Raw genomic sequence first — 21,685 nt, 5'->3', positions numbered from 1 at the left:
TCAGAAATGACGTCGGGGAGAGGAAATCTGGTCGGCCCAACGCTTCTGTTTGGGGAAGCAGGAGAGCTTGGGGTGGCGGTGGTTTGGAGGCCTGTTCCCCAATGGCAGCGGCAGTGGCTTGGGAGCAGGCAGGGAGACAGAAATAAGGGGGGAGCAGGGAGAGAGAAAGAAAGAAGGGAAAAAGAAAGAAAGAAAGGGGGGACAGGAAGACAGAAAGAAAGGGGGCATGGAGAGAGAAAGAAAGACAGAAAAAAAGGAGGGTAAGGGAGACAGAAAGAAAGAAAGGGGAGGGGGCAGGGAGAGAAGAAGAAAAAGTTGGCGGAGGGAATGAGGTCTGGAAGCATACAGCAGGCTGAAAGAAGGGAAGAAATATTGGATGCACAGTCAGAAGAATAAAGTACAACTAGAGACTCATGAAATCACCAGACAACAAAGATAGGGAAAATGATTTTATTTTCAATTTAGTGATCAAAATGTGACCGTTTTGAGAATTTATATCTACTGTACTGTCTATATTTTGCAATATGGTCCCCTTTTACTAAACTGCGACAGTGGTTTTTAGTGCAGGGAGCCCATGAGCATCGGGAGCAATGCGGGGCATTCAACGCAGCTGCCTGCACTAAAAACTGTTATTGCGGTTTAGTAAAAGGGAAGGGGGTATATTTATCTATTTTTGTATAGTTGTTACTGAGGTGACATTGCATAAAGTCATCTGCCTTGACCTCTTTGAAAACCCACGGAATATAACAAACTTCCGTTGCAGGTGGTCAAGGCCACCAGCGTGCTCGACTTTAAAAATAAATGGGACATCCACGTGGGATCCCTACGGGGGTCTAGCTAAGGAACTGGGTCATTAGCACTCAGACTTGATGGGGTGGATCAGAAGAGTGGGCAGACTTGATGGGCTGTAGCCCTTTTCTGCCGTCATCTTTCTATGTTTCTATGATAATTAACATTTTCTCAGCGTACAGTGTGCTTTGTGTTTTTTTTAATTTTATTGTTGGTAGATCATTTTGACTTGGGCATTTTAAAAGTAGCTCACAAGCCCAAAAAATGTGGGCACCCCTGGTCTAGAATGTACTCACAGACGAAGCTATTCAGGGGCAGGCCCTGTGGCTTGGAATATGTTACTGAGAAGACTGGTGTCAACCACGTTTGATTCAGTGTAAACAGCTGTTGAAGCGACATCTCTTTATCTGAGACAAATGACACAAGGACTTATGATTTGACCTCTGTGTTGGTTTCTTTCTTTGATTGCTCTTTTAATGTTATGTCTGAACTTATGTATACTGCTTTAGAATAAGGCAATCTATATGTTTTCAATAAATGAAATGAAATATTCCAGAGCTTACTCACAGCAGAGTATTAATAGACCTCTCTGACTTTCTTTTATAGTATTTTAGCCCCTCAAAATAGAGTATTAGTATCTGGCAGTTAGTAATCCCCTCTTTGGCTCTCCTTAACAATATACTGCTTCTTCACTGAAGGTGAAGGGGAGAAATATGTAGAAGATGATCAAGATTAGACTGAATTGTTTATCAAATATTTCTGTTTTGTGTTCACAGTTAAAGCGTCAGGAGAGGGACTGCAGAAAACAAAAGGAAATAGGGATGGGAGTGTGGTAGACCCTGATCAATTTTCAGAGGGTTGTGTTCACGAGGAGCTAGCTAAACAGAAGGTGGACAAAGTTTCAAGTTTCAAGTTTATTAAAAAGTTTGTTATACCGCTTATACAAATTTCTAAGCGGTGGACAATAATAGTAAAAAAAAGGGGAAATCATTAAAAATTACACCAAACGAAAGACCACTGAAGACAACAAAGTAAACTCCACACGAAAGGGGAAAAGGGGAGAACTACAATATTTAAAATAAAGTACATTTAAAAGGGAAAAAACAGTAGGAAGGGAAAGACTGACAATTGTTTAGTCCTGAAAAGGACAGTTTTATCCGAATGCATCCTCATATAAAAAAGTTTTGAGTTTAGCTTTAAATTGTTTAAGAGAGGGTTCCGTCCGCAAATAGGGAGGCAATGAGTTCCAAAGGGTAGGAGCAGTAACAGCAAAATTATTGGATCTCAAAGTGTTGATCGATTTGAGAGATGGGACAATTAAAAGATTCTGCGATGTGGAACGAAGAGATCTAGCTGGGTGATAAGGAGTAAGAAGTTGGTCAATAAATGCTGGTTGATTGAATGATTTGGTAGTAAAAGTTAATAACAAGATTTTATAGTTAATTCGATGTTCAACCGGAAACCAGTGAGCATCAATTAGAAGAGGTGAAACATGGTCATATTTTCTAGCACCATAAATAATTTTAATAGCAGTGTTTTGTATTATCTGTAAGCGTCTTATTTCCTTTCTGGTGATACCCTTATAGAGGGAGTTACAGTAATCTATACAAGCGATGACTAAAGAATGGATTAATGTATTTAAGGAGGAAAGGTCTAAGAGTTTGGAAAGAGAGCGAATCATTCTGAGGCGGTGGAAACATTTCTGAACCACCGTACTGATGTGATCATGGAAAGAAAATTTAGAGTCAAAGGTTACTCCTAAAAGTTTCAGGGTGGGAACCATGTTAATTGGAAGGGATTCGAATTTCAAGGGGGCCTGGAGAGTTAGCCCCTCTTTAAGAGGGAAAATCATAAGTTTGGATTTATCAATGTTGAGTGATAACATATTTGCATCAAGCCATGATTTGATTTTTTCGAGTTTTAGGTTGATTGAGGCAACTTCCCCAATGTTATTCAAGTCAATCGGGTAAACTAACTGTACATCGTCGGCATAAGCATAAGTGGTGAAGCCAATAGATTGGCCCACCATCAGAAGAGGAGACAGAAAGATATTGAAAAGGAGAGGGGACAGGATAGATCCTTGAGGAATCCCATATCCAGTGGAAAAAGGTTCAGAGGAGGAGTTGTTAAAGATAACCTTAGATGATCTGTGCGAAAAGTAAGAGGTAAACCATTCCATAGCAAGTCCTGTTATACCTATTTTGCGGAGCCTGGAAAGTAATAAACTGTGATCAATAGTGTCGAAGGCAGAAGAGAGGTCTAGAGAGATAAGCAAGACTGATTGATGGTGATCTAAATAATAAAGTATTTTAGTAGTTAAACCCAACAAGGAGAGTTCTGTGGAATGTTGGGGGCGAAAACCAGTTTGATTGGGATGTAATACTTTAGTTTTTTCAATAAAATCTGAAAGTTGATGAAACACAATTTTTTCAGTAAGCTTGGCCATAAATGGAACATTAGCTATTGGGCGATAGTTGGACAATTCCTGAGTACTGGATTTGTGATCCTTAACAGTTGGGAAGATGATTGTTTGTTTCCAAGCTTTAGGTATATGGCCTGAAGATAAGCTAGAATTAACCATGTCTTTAATGTATGGACCAAAAAAGGAGTAGAAACGTTTCAGAAGAAAAGAAGGAATAACTTCAAAAGCAATGGGGCCAGAAGGTGTACATCAAAGGATATTTAGGAAACCTAGGGAAGTTTTGGCAGCTCCACTGGTTGACCTTTTCAAAGCTTCTCTAGAATTGGGAGTGGTACCGGAGGACAGAAGAAGGGCAGATGTTGTCCCTCCCCACAAAAGTGGAAGTAAGGAAAAAGTAGGGAATTACAGGCCAGTATGTCTGACTTCTGTGGCAAGCAAATTAATGGAAATGCTTTTAAAACAGAGAATTGGGAAGTTTCTGGAATCTGGTGGATTACAGGACCAGAGGCAACATGGATTCACTAGAGGTAGGTCTTTTCAGACAAATCTGGTGATCAGAGAATTGGATAGAGAGAGTTTGCTAGATGTGGTGTATTTAGATTTTTCCAAAGCCTTTGACAATGTTCCACACAGATGTCTAATAAATAAACTGAGTGCCCTCGGGATGGGCCCCAAATTGACAGACTGGGTCAGGAACTGGTTGAGTGGAAGGCAACAGAAAGTAGTGGTTAGTGGAGATTGCTCTGAGAAAAAGGATGTTACCAGTGGTGTGCTTCAAGGTTTGGTCCTTGGGCCTGTTCTTTTTAACATTTTTGTAAGCGATATTGCTGAAGGGCTGTCAGGCAAGATTTGTCTCTTTGCAGATGGTACCAAAATCTACAATACCACTGATGGTATGGAAAACATGAGGAAGTATCTAGAGAAGCTTGAGGAATGGTCTGAAATTTGGTAGCTAAGAAATACAATGCCATGTATTTGGGCTGCAGAGACCCAAGGGAATGGTACAGTTTAGGCACGAAAGAGGAGTGGGACTTAGGTGTAATATGTGATGATCTTAAGGTGGCCAAACAGGTTGAAAAGGTGACGGCGAAAGCTAGAAGGATGCTAGGTTATATAGGGAGAGGTATGACCAGTAGGAAAAAGGAGGTATTAATGCCCCTGTATAAGACTCTGGTGAGACTTCATTTAGAATATTGTGTAAAATTCTGGAGTCCGCACCTTCAAAAAGATATAAATAGGGTGAAGTCGATCCAGAGGAATGCTACTAAAATGATGAATCATCTTTATAAAAAACATAAGAATTGGCATAATGGGACATACCAAAGGTCCATCGAGCCCAGTATCCTGTTTCCAACAGTGGCCAACCCCGTTCCCAAGTACCTAGCTAGATCCCAAGTAGCAAAACAGATTCTATGCTGCTTATCCTAGGAATAAGCAGTGGATTTCCCCAAGCCATCTCAATAATATCTTTTTTGAGATATGGCGACCAGAACTGCACACAGTGTTTGAGGTACGGCCATACCATAGAGCGATCCAAGGGCATAACATTTTCATTTTTGTTTTCCATTCCTTTCCTGATAATTCCTAACATTATCTTTGCTTTCTTAGCCGCCAACACACATTGAGTTGAGGGTTCCAACGTATCCTCAACAATGACACCTGGATCCTTTTCCTAACACAGAACCCAGCATCACATAGCTATAGTTTGGGTTCCTTTTTCCCACATGCATCACTTTGCACTTGCTCACATTAAACGTCATCTGCCATTTTGACTCCCAGTCTCATAATGTCTTTTTGCAATTTTTCACAGCTTTTCTTCAGAAGAGAGTATTAATACCTGAAAGTGAATATTCTCCTCGCTGAGTTTCACTCTCTCGAATCAGAAAGACTCCAGCCTCTGTTCCAGGATACATCAGCTGTTTCTCAGCATCCACTCGCTTCACCTCCCCAAAGAACCATCTGGGTAAAAAGTAGAAAACTGTATATTCATTTCAAGTTTATATGTTTTCTTGTTAGATTTCATCTATCACTTTATTTCTAGACATATCACACATGGACATTCATAGCCTTTTTTCGATATTCCCTTATGCAATCCCAGTTTCTCCACAAGCCCCAGCCCTGTAAAAGGTCATGAATCACATCCATTAAGATTTATCATTTCTATGGTGCTACTACAGTGGGTGTACACAGAGCCGTACATAGTATATGCAGTGGGCTCACAATCTAAGGTGTGGGGCTTTTGGGGGGGTCTGTTTGTCCATGGGGCAATGGAGTGTTAGGTGACGTCCCCGGGTATAGTAGGTGCAATCTTTCTTCCCCAGGAACCATTAGGCTCCTCCTCCTCCTCTAAATGAGATGTACAAAAATCAATACACGTTCACAAAAGCTATTTTGAAGTTAGGTCACTTGTGTTAGAAACCCAGAGAATCTCTGTTTTGTTTGGGTTCAGGCCGTTTGTTATATGCGGTTAGACAGATAGATCTGGTTCAAAGGGAATGAGAAGTTGCCTATCATTGGTATAGTTATAGAATTTTGTGTCCGTTGATTGAAGCTGCTCAGCCAGAAGCTTCAGGTATATATTAAATAAGATGGGAGACAGTATGGACCCCCTTGGCACCCCACAGTTCAGTGCCCAAGGTAATGAGGTGCTATTGCTGAACAGAACTGATTGACTGACAAATAGGATTTGATCCATGTAAACACTGGGCCACAGAACATCGATCTGGAAGAAGTGAATACACCTATTTCATCAGAGTATTGGGTGGATGGATTGATGCTAGACTATCTCTGGAAACTCATGTCAATGTGATAGTATGAAAAATCCTTTTTAATTTCAAGATGATCAGAAGAATATGTAAATTTCTGAAACTCAAATTATGCAAGCTTTGATACTATCCCATTCGGATTACGTAAATATTATGCTTTTGAGTTTGTCGGACAAACAACTCTAGACTACAAGTTTTGCAGAATGTTGTTGTTAAGTGCCATCAACTCATGTTTTAGTCCTAGTGACTTGATGAATATCAAGTTTTTTTGGCAGAATATAGAAGCAGATTGCCGGGCCTTTCTTCTGTGCAGTATAAATTCAACGTTATCTCATCAAACGCGATCCTTCACTTCCAACACTGTCCATCTTGCTGCTGCCCAGATGGGTGGTAGATCATTAGTCTGCCATCTCTGCTGACCTTGGGAGGCCCTGCTGGTAGTGAAAGTACCGATAGCATAGCTTTCAGCATCTCAGTAGCATGACAAGCCCATGTACAATGTAGCTGTGAAAGTTATATGGAAGGGAAATAGGGTGGACCTTGTTTCATTGTTTTCAATTAGAGCTCATTGGTTGCCATTAAGGACAAGAATTGAGTTTAAAGTTTTAATATTTGTTTTAAAAATTTATATGGAATGGCACCCAATTATAGAAACATAGAAATAGACGGCAGATAAGGGCCATGGCCCATCTAGTCTGCCCACCCTAATGATCCTCCCCTACCTTTACTCTGTGAGTAGATCCCACGTGTCGATCCCATTTGGCCTTAAAATCAGGCATGCTGCTGGCCTCAATCACCTGAAGTGGAAGACTATTCCAGCGATCAATCACCCTTTCAGTGAAAAAGAATTTCCTGGTGTCACCGTGCAGTTTCCCGCCCCTGATTTTCCACGGATGCCCTCTTGTTGCCGTGGGACCCTTGAAAAAGAAGATATCTTCTTTTGCCTCGATGCGGCCCGTGAGATACTTGAACGTCTCGATCATGTCAAAAATTTGTGGGTTATACACACCAACACGTAGTTTAAGGTCAGAGTCTGAAATTCGATTGAATGTCCTAAATTTATCTGAAATCCATTTACAATCCACAAGGCATAAACTATTATGGGTCAGGGTCCTCTTTTGTGAAATGCACTGCCTCAGCAACTTAGAATGATAACTCTTATAAGTTATTTAGACAACAATTGAAAACATGATAGCTTCAACTGCTCTTCTTTATCATTTCAAAGAAATGTTTTTTCAGCTTATGAATGTTAAGGAAAGTTAGACATCTGTTTCACTAGCAACATTTTGCAGTATTGGTGCAAGCTATTATCCTAGCACAATTAGATTACTGTAATTCAATCTATAAAGGCATGAGAAAGGGGAATCTAAAATGGTTACAACTAATCCAAAATACTGCAGCAAAGCTAATATTTGGTAAGGGGAAATATGATCATATGTCTCCTCTTTTGAGAAATCTTTACTGGCTCCCTATCTATCTTAGACTACAGTTTAAATGCACTTCTATGGTTTTAAAAATCATACATGGGCTATTTACATCTTTGATTCCCCTATCTTTGAATAATCAGAGATCTTCTGATTCAAGAAACTCTCAGAAACTTAAACTGTCTTTTCCATCTTTAAAAGGAATAAAATCTATTAGTAATATTACATTACATTAGTTTCTTTTATTCTGCCAATGCCTTGCGGTTCTAAGGGGATTACAAAAGGATGAGATTCTGGTCATATCCAGAAGATTACAGGGAAGATAATGGTTGGAACATTTATAGTCTGGTGATGGGGTGAGGTTATTGGTTGTATCAGGAGCTTGTCTTCATATATTTCTTGAATAACCTGGTTTATATTTCCCTCCTGAAGGTTTTGTGGTTTGGTGCTGAGATTAGTAAATTGGAGACGTAGCTGTCTAGTTTTGCTGCTTGCGTATTTTTTTTTACACTGAATGCCTTTGATTGGGGGGTGGGTGAAGGGTGTCTGAGATCTCCTTGGTCTGGAAAAGTTATTCCAAGTTAGGCGAGTGTTCAGGTAAGATGGTCCATTGCCATGTATAGTTTTGAAGAGCATGCAGTAGAATTTAAAAAGTATTAATGCTTTTATAGTGTGTGTCTTGGTAGGCGGTGGTGATGTGGTCACACTTCTTCAGTAAGTAGATCAGTCTAAGGGCTGTGTTTTGTACTGTTTGTAGTTGTTTAATCATGGTGGCGGGGCAGGGTAGGTATATGATATTGCAGTAGTCCAGTAGGCCTAGTATTAATGCCTGGACCAGGAGTCTGAATTGTGTTATATTTGTCTTAGGTTACGCATGACTGTGAAGGCTTTATGGAAAGTGGCATTGTGAGACTCAAAAGTGAAGAGGAGGAATATGTAGAAGGTGATAAAGAAAAGGCTAAATTGCTTTACAGATATTTCTGTTCTGTGTTCACGGCTGAAGCGCCGGGAGCGGGACCACCGAAGACAAATGTGAATAGGGATGGAGGAGTAATAGACCCTGATCTAGATTTTCAGAAAACTTTCAAGAATTTCAACTGTCTCACCTTTATCTAGATGTTTATTCATACTTTCAAAAAAATGCAGCAAATGTTGAGGCACGAGCTCTCCTGGCGGAAACCATGCTAACTATGTGCCATTAAACATGTTTGTCTATGTGTTCCTTAATTTTATTTTTTATAATGGTTTCAACTATTTTTCCCAGCACTGAAGTCAGGCTCATCGGCCTGTAATTTCCCAAATACCCCAGAACTCTTTTTAAAGATTGGCGTAACATTAGCCATTGTCCAATCTTCAAGTACTTCAAACGATTATAGCGATAGGTTACAAATCACTAACAGCAGATCAGCAATTTCATGTTTGAGTTCTTTTAGTACCCTGGGATATATACCATCTGGTCCAGGTGATTTATCACAGTTTAGTTTGTCAGTTTGTCTTAGTACATCTTCAAAGTTCACCGAGATTTCTTTCAGTTCCACCGCTTCATCGCTCTTCAAAACCATTTCTGGTTTAGGTGGATCTCTTACATCTTTGTCCATATAGACTGAAGCAAAGAATTCATTCAGTCCCTCTGCCATGGCCTTATCCTCCCTAAGGGCACCCTTTGCTCCATGATAATCAATAGTCCCACGTATTCCCTCACAAGCTTTCTGCTTTTGATATACTTGATAAAGTTGTTATCAAAGTATTTTCCTGTCCCTGGAGGCAAAAGAGGATTCAGTTACTGATTTGTCCCAATGAAGAGAGACTCGCGGCCTAAAGTGAATTTCTTCTATGTTTTTAATTAGTCTATAGCCACTCAGACAGCCTTGTGATGGATGGGAGAGCAAATATTCAAATAAACTTGACTTGAATAAATCCTGATCAATAACTATAATCATGAAGGGTAGATGTGGGGTTTGAACTCTGATTTCTTTGGCTCATCACAGCTTGCTGTTGTCACCACTAGGCCACTCCTCTACTCTAATATCAAAGTCCAAACTCTTATACCTTCTGCTATCACTACACATAACAGTATCAATTTTCTTTCACTTGTATCTAGAGGGTGAGGCCAGAAAGGGACTGTACATTGACCAGAAAAAGCTTCCAAGTACGATAAGTACAGAATGCAGATATAGCAAGAGTAACAGGGAGCAAGTTTGTTGTCTCGAATCATGTCTTGTTTTATAATCCAGCCCTTGCTTTCCACTGAGCTATCAGAAGCTCCATGAATGTGATAAATCGGTCACTGGGAGTTTAATAGAGAGACGTGTTGTGAAGGGAATGTACTAATGGACTCAAGAGAGGAAGTTCAGAAAGGTCTGAGAATCCCAAAAAGTGGGAGGATGGGCACTCATACCCCCCTAATTGGTTTCAATGGAAATAAAACCCAGATGTCTCAATCCGTCCTCCTTTTTCTGGAGCCATATGGTAACCCTAGGGTTTGGGGACTGGAACACAGTGCTTTGCTCCCTTGTATGTGAAATTGCCAGGAAAAGTGAGGGGCAGCTCAGAGGCGGGAGGGAAATAAGTGTGCTGAAATGATGACCCATAGGAGCAATTCTGATTTCTTTGCTCTCTTTTTTTCTACAATCTCAGGTGTCAGTATTTAACTTTTTCTATACTTTTGTTTTTATTTACAATTTTCTTCCCCCCACACTGCTTATTTGACATCCAGATGTCCAGTGCTGGGTATAATAACTTAGCAACCAGCACGTACCCAGATTACTAACTGGATCAGCTTTGCTGCCATAAATTTCAGGGCAGGTACCCAGTTAGTATTTTTTTTTTTTTAATTCAATTTTCTATACGTTCTCCCAGACTTAATGTTGCCAGATAAATGGAAACTGTGCCCCCCTCCTCACCCATATTATCCCCAAGGTGGTCTCTCTGGGTTTTCAGTACTGAAAATGCAGATCTAGAGCTAGTGAGTGAGAGACAAACCAACAGGAAAAGGTAATGATGGGCAAACAATCAAAGCAGCAGAACAGAAAGGAACACAGGAGACAGTGGCATAGTGGTTAGAACTATAGCCTCAATACCCTAAGGTTGTGGGATCAAACCCCACATTGCTCCTTATGACTTGAGCAAGTCACTTAGGGGAAGATTCTCAAAACTAAAATGTGCCTTTAACATGCTCCGGTTCCAGCCGGTTTAGAAACATAGAAATATGATGGCAGATAAAGGCTAAATGGCCCATCCAGTCTGCCCATCCACAGTAACCATTATCTCTTCTTCTCTCTAAGAGATCCCATGTTCCTATCCCAAGCTTTCTTGAATTCAGACACAGTCTCTGTCTCCACCACTTCTTCTGGGAGACTGTTCCACGCATCTACCACCCTTTCCGTAAAAAGTATTTCCTCAGATTACTCCAGAGCCTATCACCTCTTAACTTCATCCTTTGCCCTCTCATTGTAGAGTTTCCTTTCAAATGAAGGAGACTCGACTCATGTGCATTTACATTACATAGGTATTTGAACATCTCTATCATATCTCCCCTCTCCCGCCTTTCCTCCAAAGTATAGAGATTGAGATCTTTAAATCTGTCCCCATACGCATTATCACAAAGATCACACACCATTTTAGTATCCTTCCTCTGGACCGATTCTATCTTTTTTATATCTTTTTGAAGATGCGGCCTCCAGAATTGTACACAATATTCTAAATGAGTCTTATACAGGGACATCAATACCTCCTTTTTCCTACTAGCCATACCTCTCCCTATGCAACCTAGCATCCTTCTAGCTTTCACGGTCACCTTTTCAACCTGTTTGGCCACCTTAAGATCATCTCGGGAACAACAAAACTACTATCCAAACTGTCAGCACGTCACAGTCCTCTAGACCAGTGGTTCCCAACCCTGTCCTGGAGGAACACCAGGCCAATCGGTTTTCAGGCTAGCCCTAATGAATATGCATGAGAGAGATTTGCATAAGATGGAAGTGATAGGCATGCAAATTTGCTTCATGCATATTCATTAGGGCTAGCCTGAAAACCCAATTGGCCTGGTGTTCCTCCAGGACAGGGTTGGGAATCACTGCTCTAGACAACTTCCCCACCTACCTCCTTGCAACCGTGCCAGAGGAAATCATCATTTGGATCACCAACCTTCTCAACACCTCCCTAAACCAAGGCCAATTACCAGAAACAATGGGAAAAATAGCACTTACTCCCATACCAAAAAATCCAAAGGCAGATCTCTTCATGACCTCCATCTACAGACCCATCGCTAGCATACCTATTTTAACAAAAATCATCGTGACCCACATAAGTAAACAACTTGCAATCTATATCGAACAATATTCATGTCTCCACTTGACCCAGTTCGGATTCCGTTAACAACACAGCACTGAACTTCTCATCCTCACTTTAATCACAAAAACCAAACAACTACTCAGTACGGGACGTCAGGCAATACACCTGCAATTTGATATTTCAGCTGCCTTTGACTTCGTGGATCATCACCTTTTATTAACAAAACTGTCAGAAATTGGTATAACTGGAGCAGTGCTAAAATGGTTCACTATCTACAAAACAGAGAATACATCATTAAAAATAATGAAGAGATCTCCAAACAATCAACAAGCTAAAACTAAACCAAACCAAATCTTATTCTTCCACACAGCCCAACAGACAGCACCGACAAGCATCACTCTCCGAATGGACCACTCCCTCGCAGTCGATAGAACCTCCAAAATCCTAGGCTGCATTCTTGACTCCACACTAACCATGGAAGCCCAAATCTCTAATATTCAGAAAAAGTCCCTCTCACCATGAGGCAACTAAGACTCATCAGGCCGTACTTTCATCAACATCACTTTGCTCTGATTGTACAGTCGATGATCCTAACACAGCTGGACTACTGTAACTCTGCCTACATGGGTATCAACAGCGCACTGACCCATAAATTGCAACTCATACAAAACACAGCTGTAAGACTAATTTTCAACCTGAAAAAATACGACTCGAAATCAGCCTTCATCAGGCAACTACACTGGCTTCCCATCCCATCACGAATAAAATTTAAAACTTCATGCATCATATACCAAATAATTCACGGAAACTCAGCGGCTCCACTCATCCAACTCTTCTCAAAAGCATGGTCTACCTCCCACACAACCCTTAACAGGATCCTACTGAACCTCCCTTCAACAAAGAATCTCCAATACAAGCGAATCTTTCACTCCATGCTCACCTTCCTTGGAGTGAAAACCTGGAATGGCCAATACAGAACCCAACTATACCACATTCTGGAAAAAAATGATAACCAGCCTCTTTGACTTAAACTTCTCAGATCTTCCCTTGCCCCATGTTTCCCCTTTTCTCCTTCCCTACTCTCTTCACTCCTCTCTCTTCTCTTTGTAAGTCGCCCTGAGCCTGCTTAGGTATGTGTGACGCAGAAATAGAAGATTAGATTAGATCACTCCCAAGTCCCGCTCTTCTGTTGTGCACATAAGTTCTGTACCGCTCTCATGGGTTTTAGCAGTCTAAATGCATTACCTAACATTTCCTAGCATTAAATTCTAGCTGCCAAATTTTAGACCATTCTTCATGTTATTCACACCATCCAGCGTGTCTACTCTATTGCAGATTTTGGTATCATCCACAAAGAGGCAAATATTACCCAACAACCCTTCAGCAATATTGTTTATAAAAATCTTAAAAAGAACAGGCCCTAGAAGAGAACCTTGAGGCACACCACTGGTAACATTCCTTTCCTCAGAGCGATCTCCATTGATCACTACCCTCTGTCACCTTCCATTCAACCAGTTCTTGACCCAGCCCGTTACTTTGGAACCCATCCTGAGGGCACTCAGTTTATTTATTAAACAGCTTTACCAACTTTTCTACCAATCTCCAATACTTAATGCAAATGTAGTACAACAAGGTCATTAATATTAAAATGAGAACTCCAAGCGATTCTCTATAGTCACCAAGTGATTCCCTAACTTCATTGTTCCACATTGCGGCCAAAATTTGCCAACAGGTCTGAGCTGTTGTAGTCTTACTTTTTGATCAGTGCCTAAGTGCTGATTGGCTCAGGCACTGAAAGTAAGGATTGACAGCTCAGACCTCCCCACACATACAAATTTTTTAAAAAACAACAAACCCCAAATCGAACATCAGCAAGAGAGATACCCACTTTCTCCCACTTCGCTTCCCCCCCCCCCACACACACACACAGCGGGAAGGATGCCTTTGCCCTTCTGCTGTTGCCCAAACCCCCAACTCCCTCAATGCCCCCGATGAACCTCCCACCCCTCCCTACCTTATTCAGGAAGTTCGACCAGAGGGGCACCTACCCTGCTTCGGCTGGTAGGTCTACCTCTTACAAAATGGTGCATCTTCCACTTCCGGGTTCATCCTGGGATTCTCCAGAGAGGGGCCTAAGGCTCTGATTGGCCCAGGTTGCTGAAGGCCCGTCCTATGGGCAGGGCCTTAGGCATCTGGGCCAATAAGAGCTTAGGCCCCTCCATCATGTAGTGGGGGACTGGACTGGATGGGATGGAGAGGTGCAAGACCCACACCTGGGTGCTGAAGGGGAGGGATAGAGGTGTTGGACCCATGGCAAGGGGAATAGAGGGAAGGGACAGAGGTGCAGGACCTGCAAGGAGGAGGAGAGGGAAGGGAAACATAGAATATGATGGCAGAAAAGGGCCACGGCCTAACTTCAGTCTCTGTGCAGACAGAAGTGCACACCCAGCAACAACCCAACGGAGACATCCTGCAAGAACTGACAAGTCTGAGGGAAGAAGTGCGGCGACTAAGAAGTATCCGGGAGAGTGAGGCGTTCATCGATGAAATCCTCCAAGAACTAGTGCACGAAGGCAGATCCATCTTCAAGACACCCAAACCAACCAGGTTTGCAGCATTGGAAGTAACAACTGGGGTACAAGAAGAGACTCGAGACGATGGCACCTGGCAACTAGTAACCTCTGCAAGCAAACACAGAAGGTGGTCCTCCTCTTAGTTATCTTCATGCAAGCACAGAAACCTCACAAGGACACCACAAATCACCCTGAGCAACAGATTTCAACTCATACAAGAAGGATCCGCCAACAGAACTCAGGAGGATATTGAGGAGGACATCCAGGAGTCAACCCCAACTCAAGAAGCAACAAATCAGCACCCCTAAAAGAAGCGCAGAGTGGTTGTCATAGGGGACTCTCTTCTGCGGGGAACCGAGGGACCGGTATGCAGACCTGATCTACAATCAAGAGAGGTCTGCTGTCTACCAGGAGCCAGGATCTGAGATGTGACCACCTGCGTAGGAAAAATTATCAAGCCCCAAGACCACTACCCGATGCTCCTCATCCATGTTGGGACAAACAACACAGCCAGGAACTCACCGGAGAAGATACCAGAAGACTTTAGAGCCCTAGGGGTGAAGCTGAAGCAGATGGAAGCACAGGTAGTTTTCTCCTCCATCCTACCAGTAAGAGACAAGGGAAGAGCTAGAGAAGAATGGCTATGGGGATGGTGCAAAGAAATGAACTTTGGCTTCTTGGACCACGGAGAGACGCTGCAGGGACTGCAGGGACCAGATGGGCTACACCTAACCAGAAGAGGGGAGAACGTCCTTGGAAGACGTGTAGCTCACCTGCTCCGGAAAGCTTTAAACTAGGTGAGCTGGGGGAGGGACCCACTCTCACACTAGTAGAGTAAGTAACTCCATCTTGGAGCCTGAGGTAAGTAATAGCGCAAGTACTGCAGGGGTTATTGAAAGGGGCACAGGCAACACTAAGAGCGACAAAGGCATAATGGAAGGGGACAAACTATCTAGGAAAGAACACACTCCATGCAAACAGAAAGAATGGACGGCCGTGTATGCTAATGTCCGTAGCTTGGGCAATAAAATCCTGGAACTGGATACAGAAATAAGAAACGCTGACCTGGATGTGGTGGCGCTATCAGAAACGTGGTTCTCGGAGTCTCATGGATGGGATATGGTTATACCAGGATACAACTTACTCCGTCACGAAAGAAAAGGCAAATCAGAAGGAGGAGTAGCTCTATACATTAGAGAGGACATCAAAGTTACTAAAATCACAGACACACTATTTTTTCAGTAACCGCTCCTCAATCCTGGAATGCACTTCCATTACATATAAGACAGGAAAATAATTTGGACAAATTGAAGATTAAACTTAAGACTTTTTTCTTTAAAGATGCATTTAATGAGTAAACGAAACGCTTTTGTTTCTCTTTGCCCAATACTTTATTATATTCTACATTTGTTTCCCCTCCTATTGTTTTTACCTTAACTGTATTGAATTAAACACCTATTGTAATTCCTTAATAATTTTCCCTCTTGTTTTGATATCGTATGTATAAGTTATTTTATTTAATAGATTTAAATTTTGTATAAGAATGTCTGTATCTGTTGATTTAATCTGCATAGATTTATGTTTGTGTGTTTTGTTACCCATGGTTTTTTATCTAGTGTACATCGCCTAGTATTTGGAATAGGCGATTAATCAAATTTTATAATTTGTAAACTTATAAAATACTTGTAAACTTGTAAACATCAAGTATACGGGAGAATCCCTCTGGGTGAACCTTGCCAGGGGCAATAACAAATGCCTGTATCTTGGTGTTGTGTATAGACCGCCAAGACAAAAAGACGATGCGGACCAAGAACTAATCGAAGACATTGAGACCATCACACTGCGAGGAGACACAGTGCAGTTGGGAGACTTCAATATGCCCGATGTGCACTGGAATAAACTTTCCGCCATGGCCAGCGGCAGTAAGAGGCTACTAACCTCTATACGAGGAGCACACCTCAAAAAGATGGTGTTAGAACCCACCAGGGATCAGGCGATCCTGGACCTGCTGCTCACCAACGGGGATAATGTCACAGAGGTATCGGTGGGAGAGGCTTTGGCTTCCAGTGACCACAACATGGTGTGGTTCCACCCGAAGAAGGGAACCACTAGGTCAAATACTTCGACTAAAGTCCTAAATTTTAAAGGAACTAACTTTCAGCGCATGGGGGACTATGTCTACAAAGCGCTGCAAAACCAAGGCATGACAGACAGTGTGGAGGTACTATGATCGGTTCTGAAATCCATCCTGCAAGAAGCAACCAACATATACATAAAAACCGTGAGCAAACGGTGCAGAAATAATAGACCACAATGGTTCTCTGCTGAGATCTCAGATCTAGTAAAGCAAAAGAAAAAAGCATTCATAACCTACAAACAATCGCAAAAGCCGGAAACTACAGAAGCCTATCTGACAAAATCTAGAAAGGTTAAGACGGCAGTCAGGGAGGCCAAACTCCGGATGGAAGAAAATATTGCTAGACAGGTTAAAAAGGGGGATAAATCCTTTTTTAAATACGTTAGCAACAGGAATAAGAACTCAAGTGGTATTGTGCGCTTAAAAAAACCTGACGGTAACTTCATAGACTCGGACGCAGACAAAGCAGAACTACTCAATAACTACTTCTGCTCAGTCTTCACCTGTGAAGCGTCAGGATCCGGACCTCAGCTGCAGACAAAGTCCCATTCTGGGACTTTGCATTTACCATGGGCAAAGTCTACCACGAGCTATCAAAGCTAAAAGTAAACAAAGCTATGGGCCTGGATAATCTACACCCCAAAGTATTTCGGGAATTGAGAGATGTCCTGGCAGAACCGTTAGCTGAGCTTTTTAACCTTTTCCTAAGCAAGGGAAAAGTTCCCTTGGACTAGAAAACTGAAGATCAGAGGCCGAAAATTACAGACCAGTGAGTCTCATATCAATAGTATGTAAACCTATGGAAACTTGATCAAAAACAAAGTGGACACGTTTCTGAATGATGAAAGACTTTACAAAGGGAAGGTCTTGTCAATCCAATCTGATAAACTTCTTTGACTGGGTAACAAAAAAACTGGATAAGGGAGAGTCCTCTTGTTTTTCCCTTCTTTTCTTGCCATACCTAATAATGTAACTTTTAACTCCTTTCCTCACCCCTCATGTAGGTATTAATTGTAATGTTATTGTTATTATGTTAAGTTTCTTTATCTATTTTACTTTTACTATGTACATCGCCTAGCAATTGTAATAGGCGATTCATCAAAAGCTTAAATAAACTTGAAACTTGAAACTATTTGGACTTCAGTAAGGCTTTTGATAGTGTCCCACACCGGAGGTTACTGAACAAGATGAACACGATTGGCCTTGGAGAAACACTATCGACATGGGTAGAAGACTGGCTTAGCGGCAGACTTCAAAGGGTGATAATAATAATAATAATAATTTTATTTCTTATATACCACTATACCATAAGTTCAAAGCGGTTTACAACAAGTTACATACAATGAGAGTAAGAGATGTTTACAACGAGATGCGTACAATGAGTGTATGAGATGTAAGGGAAACAGAAAAAGTACTTTCTGGGATACAAATTGCAAATGGAAGAGAACCAAGATGGTTTGAATCAAAAGGAAGTATCTAGTCAAAGATTGGGGTGCAGGGGAAAACAATTTGGGTGGAATACCTTTACAAATGGGAAGAAGGATAAGTTAATCTAAAATCAAGAGAATTGGGGATTGGGATGAGGATAGCTGAGGGGGAATGGGCAAGAATTAGGAATTAGAATTTGTTAAAGAGACGGGTCTTCAGTGATTTTTTGAAGTCGGCGTAAGAAGTGGCCTCGAGAATGGGTTTTACGAGCCATGTGTTCAGTTTGGCTGCCTGGAATGATAACATTCTGTCTAGGAACTTCTTGTAAAGACATGATTTCAGGGATGGGTAATTAAAAAGATTTATTCTGCGAGAGCTCTTATTAGAGCTGTTGAGGATGAATTGAGAGGCGAGGTAAGTTGGTAGCATCCCAAAGATAGCTTTTTAGCTGATACAGGCAAACTTAAAGAGTATTCTGGATTCTACCGGCAACCAGTGGAGTATCTGGAAGTATGGGGTGATATGTTCCCATTTTTTTAAACTAAAGATGAGCCGGACCGCAGTGTTCTGAATTAATCTCAGCTTGTTAAGTGTCTTCATATAAGCTCCCAGATTTATAATGTTGCAGTAATCCAGCGTACTCAAGATGGATGATTGTACAAGTATTCGAAAGGATGAATCATAATACTATTCAACATCTTTGTAAGGGATCTGCCTCAGGGACTTCGAGGCAAAATTACATTATTCGCTGATAACGCTAAACTATGCAACATTGTGGGCGGCACAGCAGAACCTGACGGCGCAACCATGCCCGACACGATGGAACAGGAACTGCTTTTACTAGAACAGTGGTCCAGTACTTGGCAGCTGAATTTTAATGCCAAACAATGTAAGGTAATGCACCTTGGTAGCGGAAATCCATGCAGAACGTACACCCTGAATGGTGAAAACCTAACAAGAACTGCAGCAGAACGGGACTTGGGAGTAATCATCCGGGAAGATATGAAAGTTGCCAATCAAATGGAGAAAGCTTGAGCAAAGGCTAGACAAATGCTGGGATGCATTAGAAGAAGCTTTATCAGCCGAAAGCCTGAAGTTATACTGCCATTATACAGATCCATGGTGAGACCTCACCTGGAGTATTGTGTTTAGTTTTGGAGGCCACATTATCAAAAGGATGTGAAGAGAATGGAGTCAATTCAGCGAATGGCCACTAGGATGGTCTCAGGACTCAAAGATCTCCTATATGAAGAACAGGCTATGCTTATATTCTCTCGAAGAGCGCAGAGAAAGGGGAGACATGATAGAAACATTCAAATACATCACGGGCCGCATTGAAGTGGAAGAAGAAATCTTTTATCTTACGGGTCCCACGGCAACAAGAGGGCACCTGCTATAACTCAGGGGGGGAAGATTTCATGGGGACACCAGGAAATACTTCTTCACCGAAAGGGTAATTGATAAATGGAATGGTCTTCCACTCCAGGTAGTTGAGGCCAGTACAACGCTCGACTTCAAGGGACAATGGGACCGTCAGGTGGGGTCGCTCCAGAGGAATGCTTAAAAGACGGATTCTCGAGGAGGGAGGGTTCTTGAGTGGGGCCGTTGGCCCGTTTCTGCCGCCATACTCTATGTTTCTATGTTTGCCAAATCTAATGACCCACCCCCCTAAGTTCTTCTTTGAAGTGAACCCACATATTGTGGGACCGGGATCCTGGCGAGGCCTAGTAGCTTCGCAGAATCCTAGTCTTGGCGCGAGCATAAAGGTGGTGGAACACAGCTTGCCTGGTGTCTCCCATAAATTGAACACCAAAATGGCCTGGTTTGTCCAAATATTACACTTTTATTGAACAAATCAATGAAAGTTCCAAACAAAAAGGTCAAAATTTGGCATCAATACAAACCAAAAGTTCCAGTTTTCTCTGCTGCTTCTTTTCTCATACATGCCAGTTCTAATTCCAGCACCGGCTGTGCTTTCAGAAATAAGTTCAAAACAATAACAACACAAAACACAGTTCATCTTATATGCCACCTTCAAGGTAAGATAGAACAGTTCATGCCTCTGGTAATGGTTTAGGACAGCGATGGCGAACCTATGGCACGCGTGCCAGCTGTGGCACGCGGGAAGGTCCACAATTAAGATATGCGGCGCGGCGGGAGGCGAGTGTGCCAGTGTCTGCTTTGCAGCTCACCTGGCAACAGGGCCGGACTGGCCATTGGGAGGAACGGGCATTGTCCCGGTGGGCCGCGGCCCATCCTCCTGTGCTGGCTGCAGTCCTGTGAGTGGATGTTTAGCCTGCCTGTCTTCCCCTTAGTATCCTATGAGCCAGGCAGTGTGTGAGGGGGAAGTGGGGGGAGGAAGAGAAGCTTCACACTTGAGTCTGTCACAGGAACTCAGTGAGGCTGTAGTGTGACTCCACATGTGACATCTGTAATCAGGAACAGTTCCTAGTGCTCCCATGCTAGAGAGGTGAGGATATGGGGGGAAGTTAATGTGTCTAATAATGTGCTCCTCTGTAAAAACCTCTGTATCTTCCAGGGGGGACATGAAAAAGCTGCTTATGATGATTGCATAGAGAAGTTCAGCAACACTGTTATGGTTGGTCTCAAAGTGACGTTTGACACTTGATGTGCGAGACACACTTTCATTACACATCCGTAATTCACTCCATATGTCTCCATATCCATTCAATCACTCCATATGTCTCTGTCCAGGCCTCTTGGAATGGTCTTCCACTATCTGTTTTTGCTGTACTCATTTTCTTTGTTCAAGACTTCAAGTCTACAAAAAGATAAAATTTGTATAATAAAAAAAATCTAATAAAGTGCTGTATACAAATCCGTCCCCATAAAAAAATATGTGATTGGGGAATTTTACTAATTGTAGACATCCGTTTTGGTCAAAAAATATACTGTCCGGGTGAAAACCGGACTTGTGCAACCTGAGTATATGGGAAAAGGACTTTTATTTTTCATTATTGGAGCTTTTGTTATTTTATTATGATGTTTACAAAAGCACTGTGAAGGGTCACATATACACTTTACTGTTTTTTGCTATATTGAGTTTTCCATAAGGTACAGCGCAGAGGATTAGTGTGTTGGTTGTTCACAGAGAGCCCAGCCCTCCTCTCAGCTTACTGAACTTCTCTATGCAATCATCATAAGCAGCTTTTTTATTTCCTCGAATTTAGCATGTCCCCCCTGGAAGATACAGAGGTTTTTACAGAGGAGCACATTATTAGATACATTAACAGTATCTGTAGCATGGAATATTGCTACACCTTAGATTTTGGCCAGGTATAGTGACCTGGATTGGCCACATGAGAACAGGCTATTGGGCTTGATGGACCATTGGTCTGACCGAGTAAGGCTATTCTTATGTTCAAAGAGCGACCAAGATGGTAAAGGGGATGGAACTCCTCTCGCAAGAGGAAAGACTAAAATGGTTAGGGCTCTTTAGCTTGGAAAAGAGACGGCTGAGGGGAGATACGATTGAAGTCTACAAAATCCTGAGTGGAGTAGAACAGGTACAAGTGGATCGATTTTTCACTCCGTCAAAAATTACAAAGACTAGGGGACACTCAATGAAGTTACAGGGAAATACTTTTAAAACCAAAAGGAGGAAAATTTTTTTCACTCAGAGAATAGTTAAGCTCCGGAATGCATTGCCAGAGGTTGTGGTAAGAGCAAATAGCGTAGCTGTTTTTAAGAAAGGTTTGGACAATTTCCTGGAGGAAAAGTCCTTAGTCTGTTATTGAGAAAGACATGGAGGAAGCCACTGCTTGCCCTGGATCGGTAGCATGGAATGTTGCTACTCTTTGAGATTCTAGAATCTTGTTTGAGATTCCGGAATC

General features: G+C 42.0%; 1 protein-coding gene across 1 annotated transcript in view; it reads right to left on the bottom strand.

Annotated features, from left to right (window-relative positions):
• Positions 1–21,685, bottom strand: part of FRK (fyn related Src family tyrosine kinase) — a 102,656-nt gene that overhangs the window by 44,240 nt on the left and 36,731 nt on the right. Inside the window, exon 2 of the mRNA XM_033939440.1 lies at positions 5,049–5,170. Coding sequence (XP_033795331.1) covers positions 5,049–5,170 — 122 coding nt within the window. The remainder of the gene's footprint in view (positions 1–5,048; positions 5,171–21,685) is intronic.

Source organism: Geotrypetes seraphini, chromosome 3 (assembly GCF_902459505.1).
Source record: "Geotrypetes seraphini chromosome 3, aGeoSer1.1, whole genome shotgun sequence".
Classification (NCBI taxonomy): Eukaryota; Metazoa; Chordata; class Amphibia; order Gymnophiona; family Dermophiidae; genus Geotrypetes; species Geotrypetes seraphini.
This window is presented reverse-complemented; position numbering and strand designations above follow the sequence as displayed.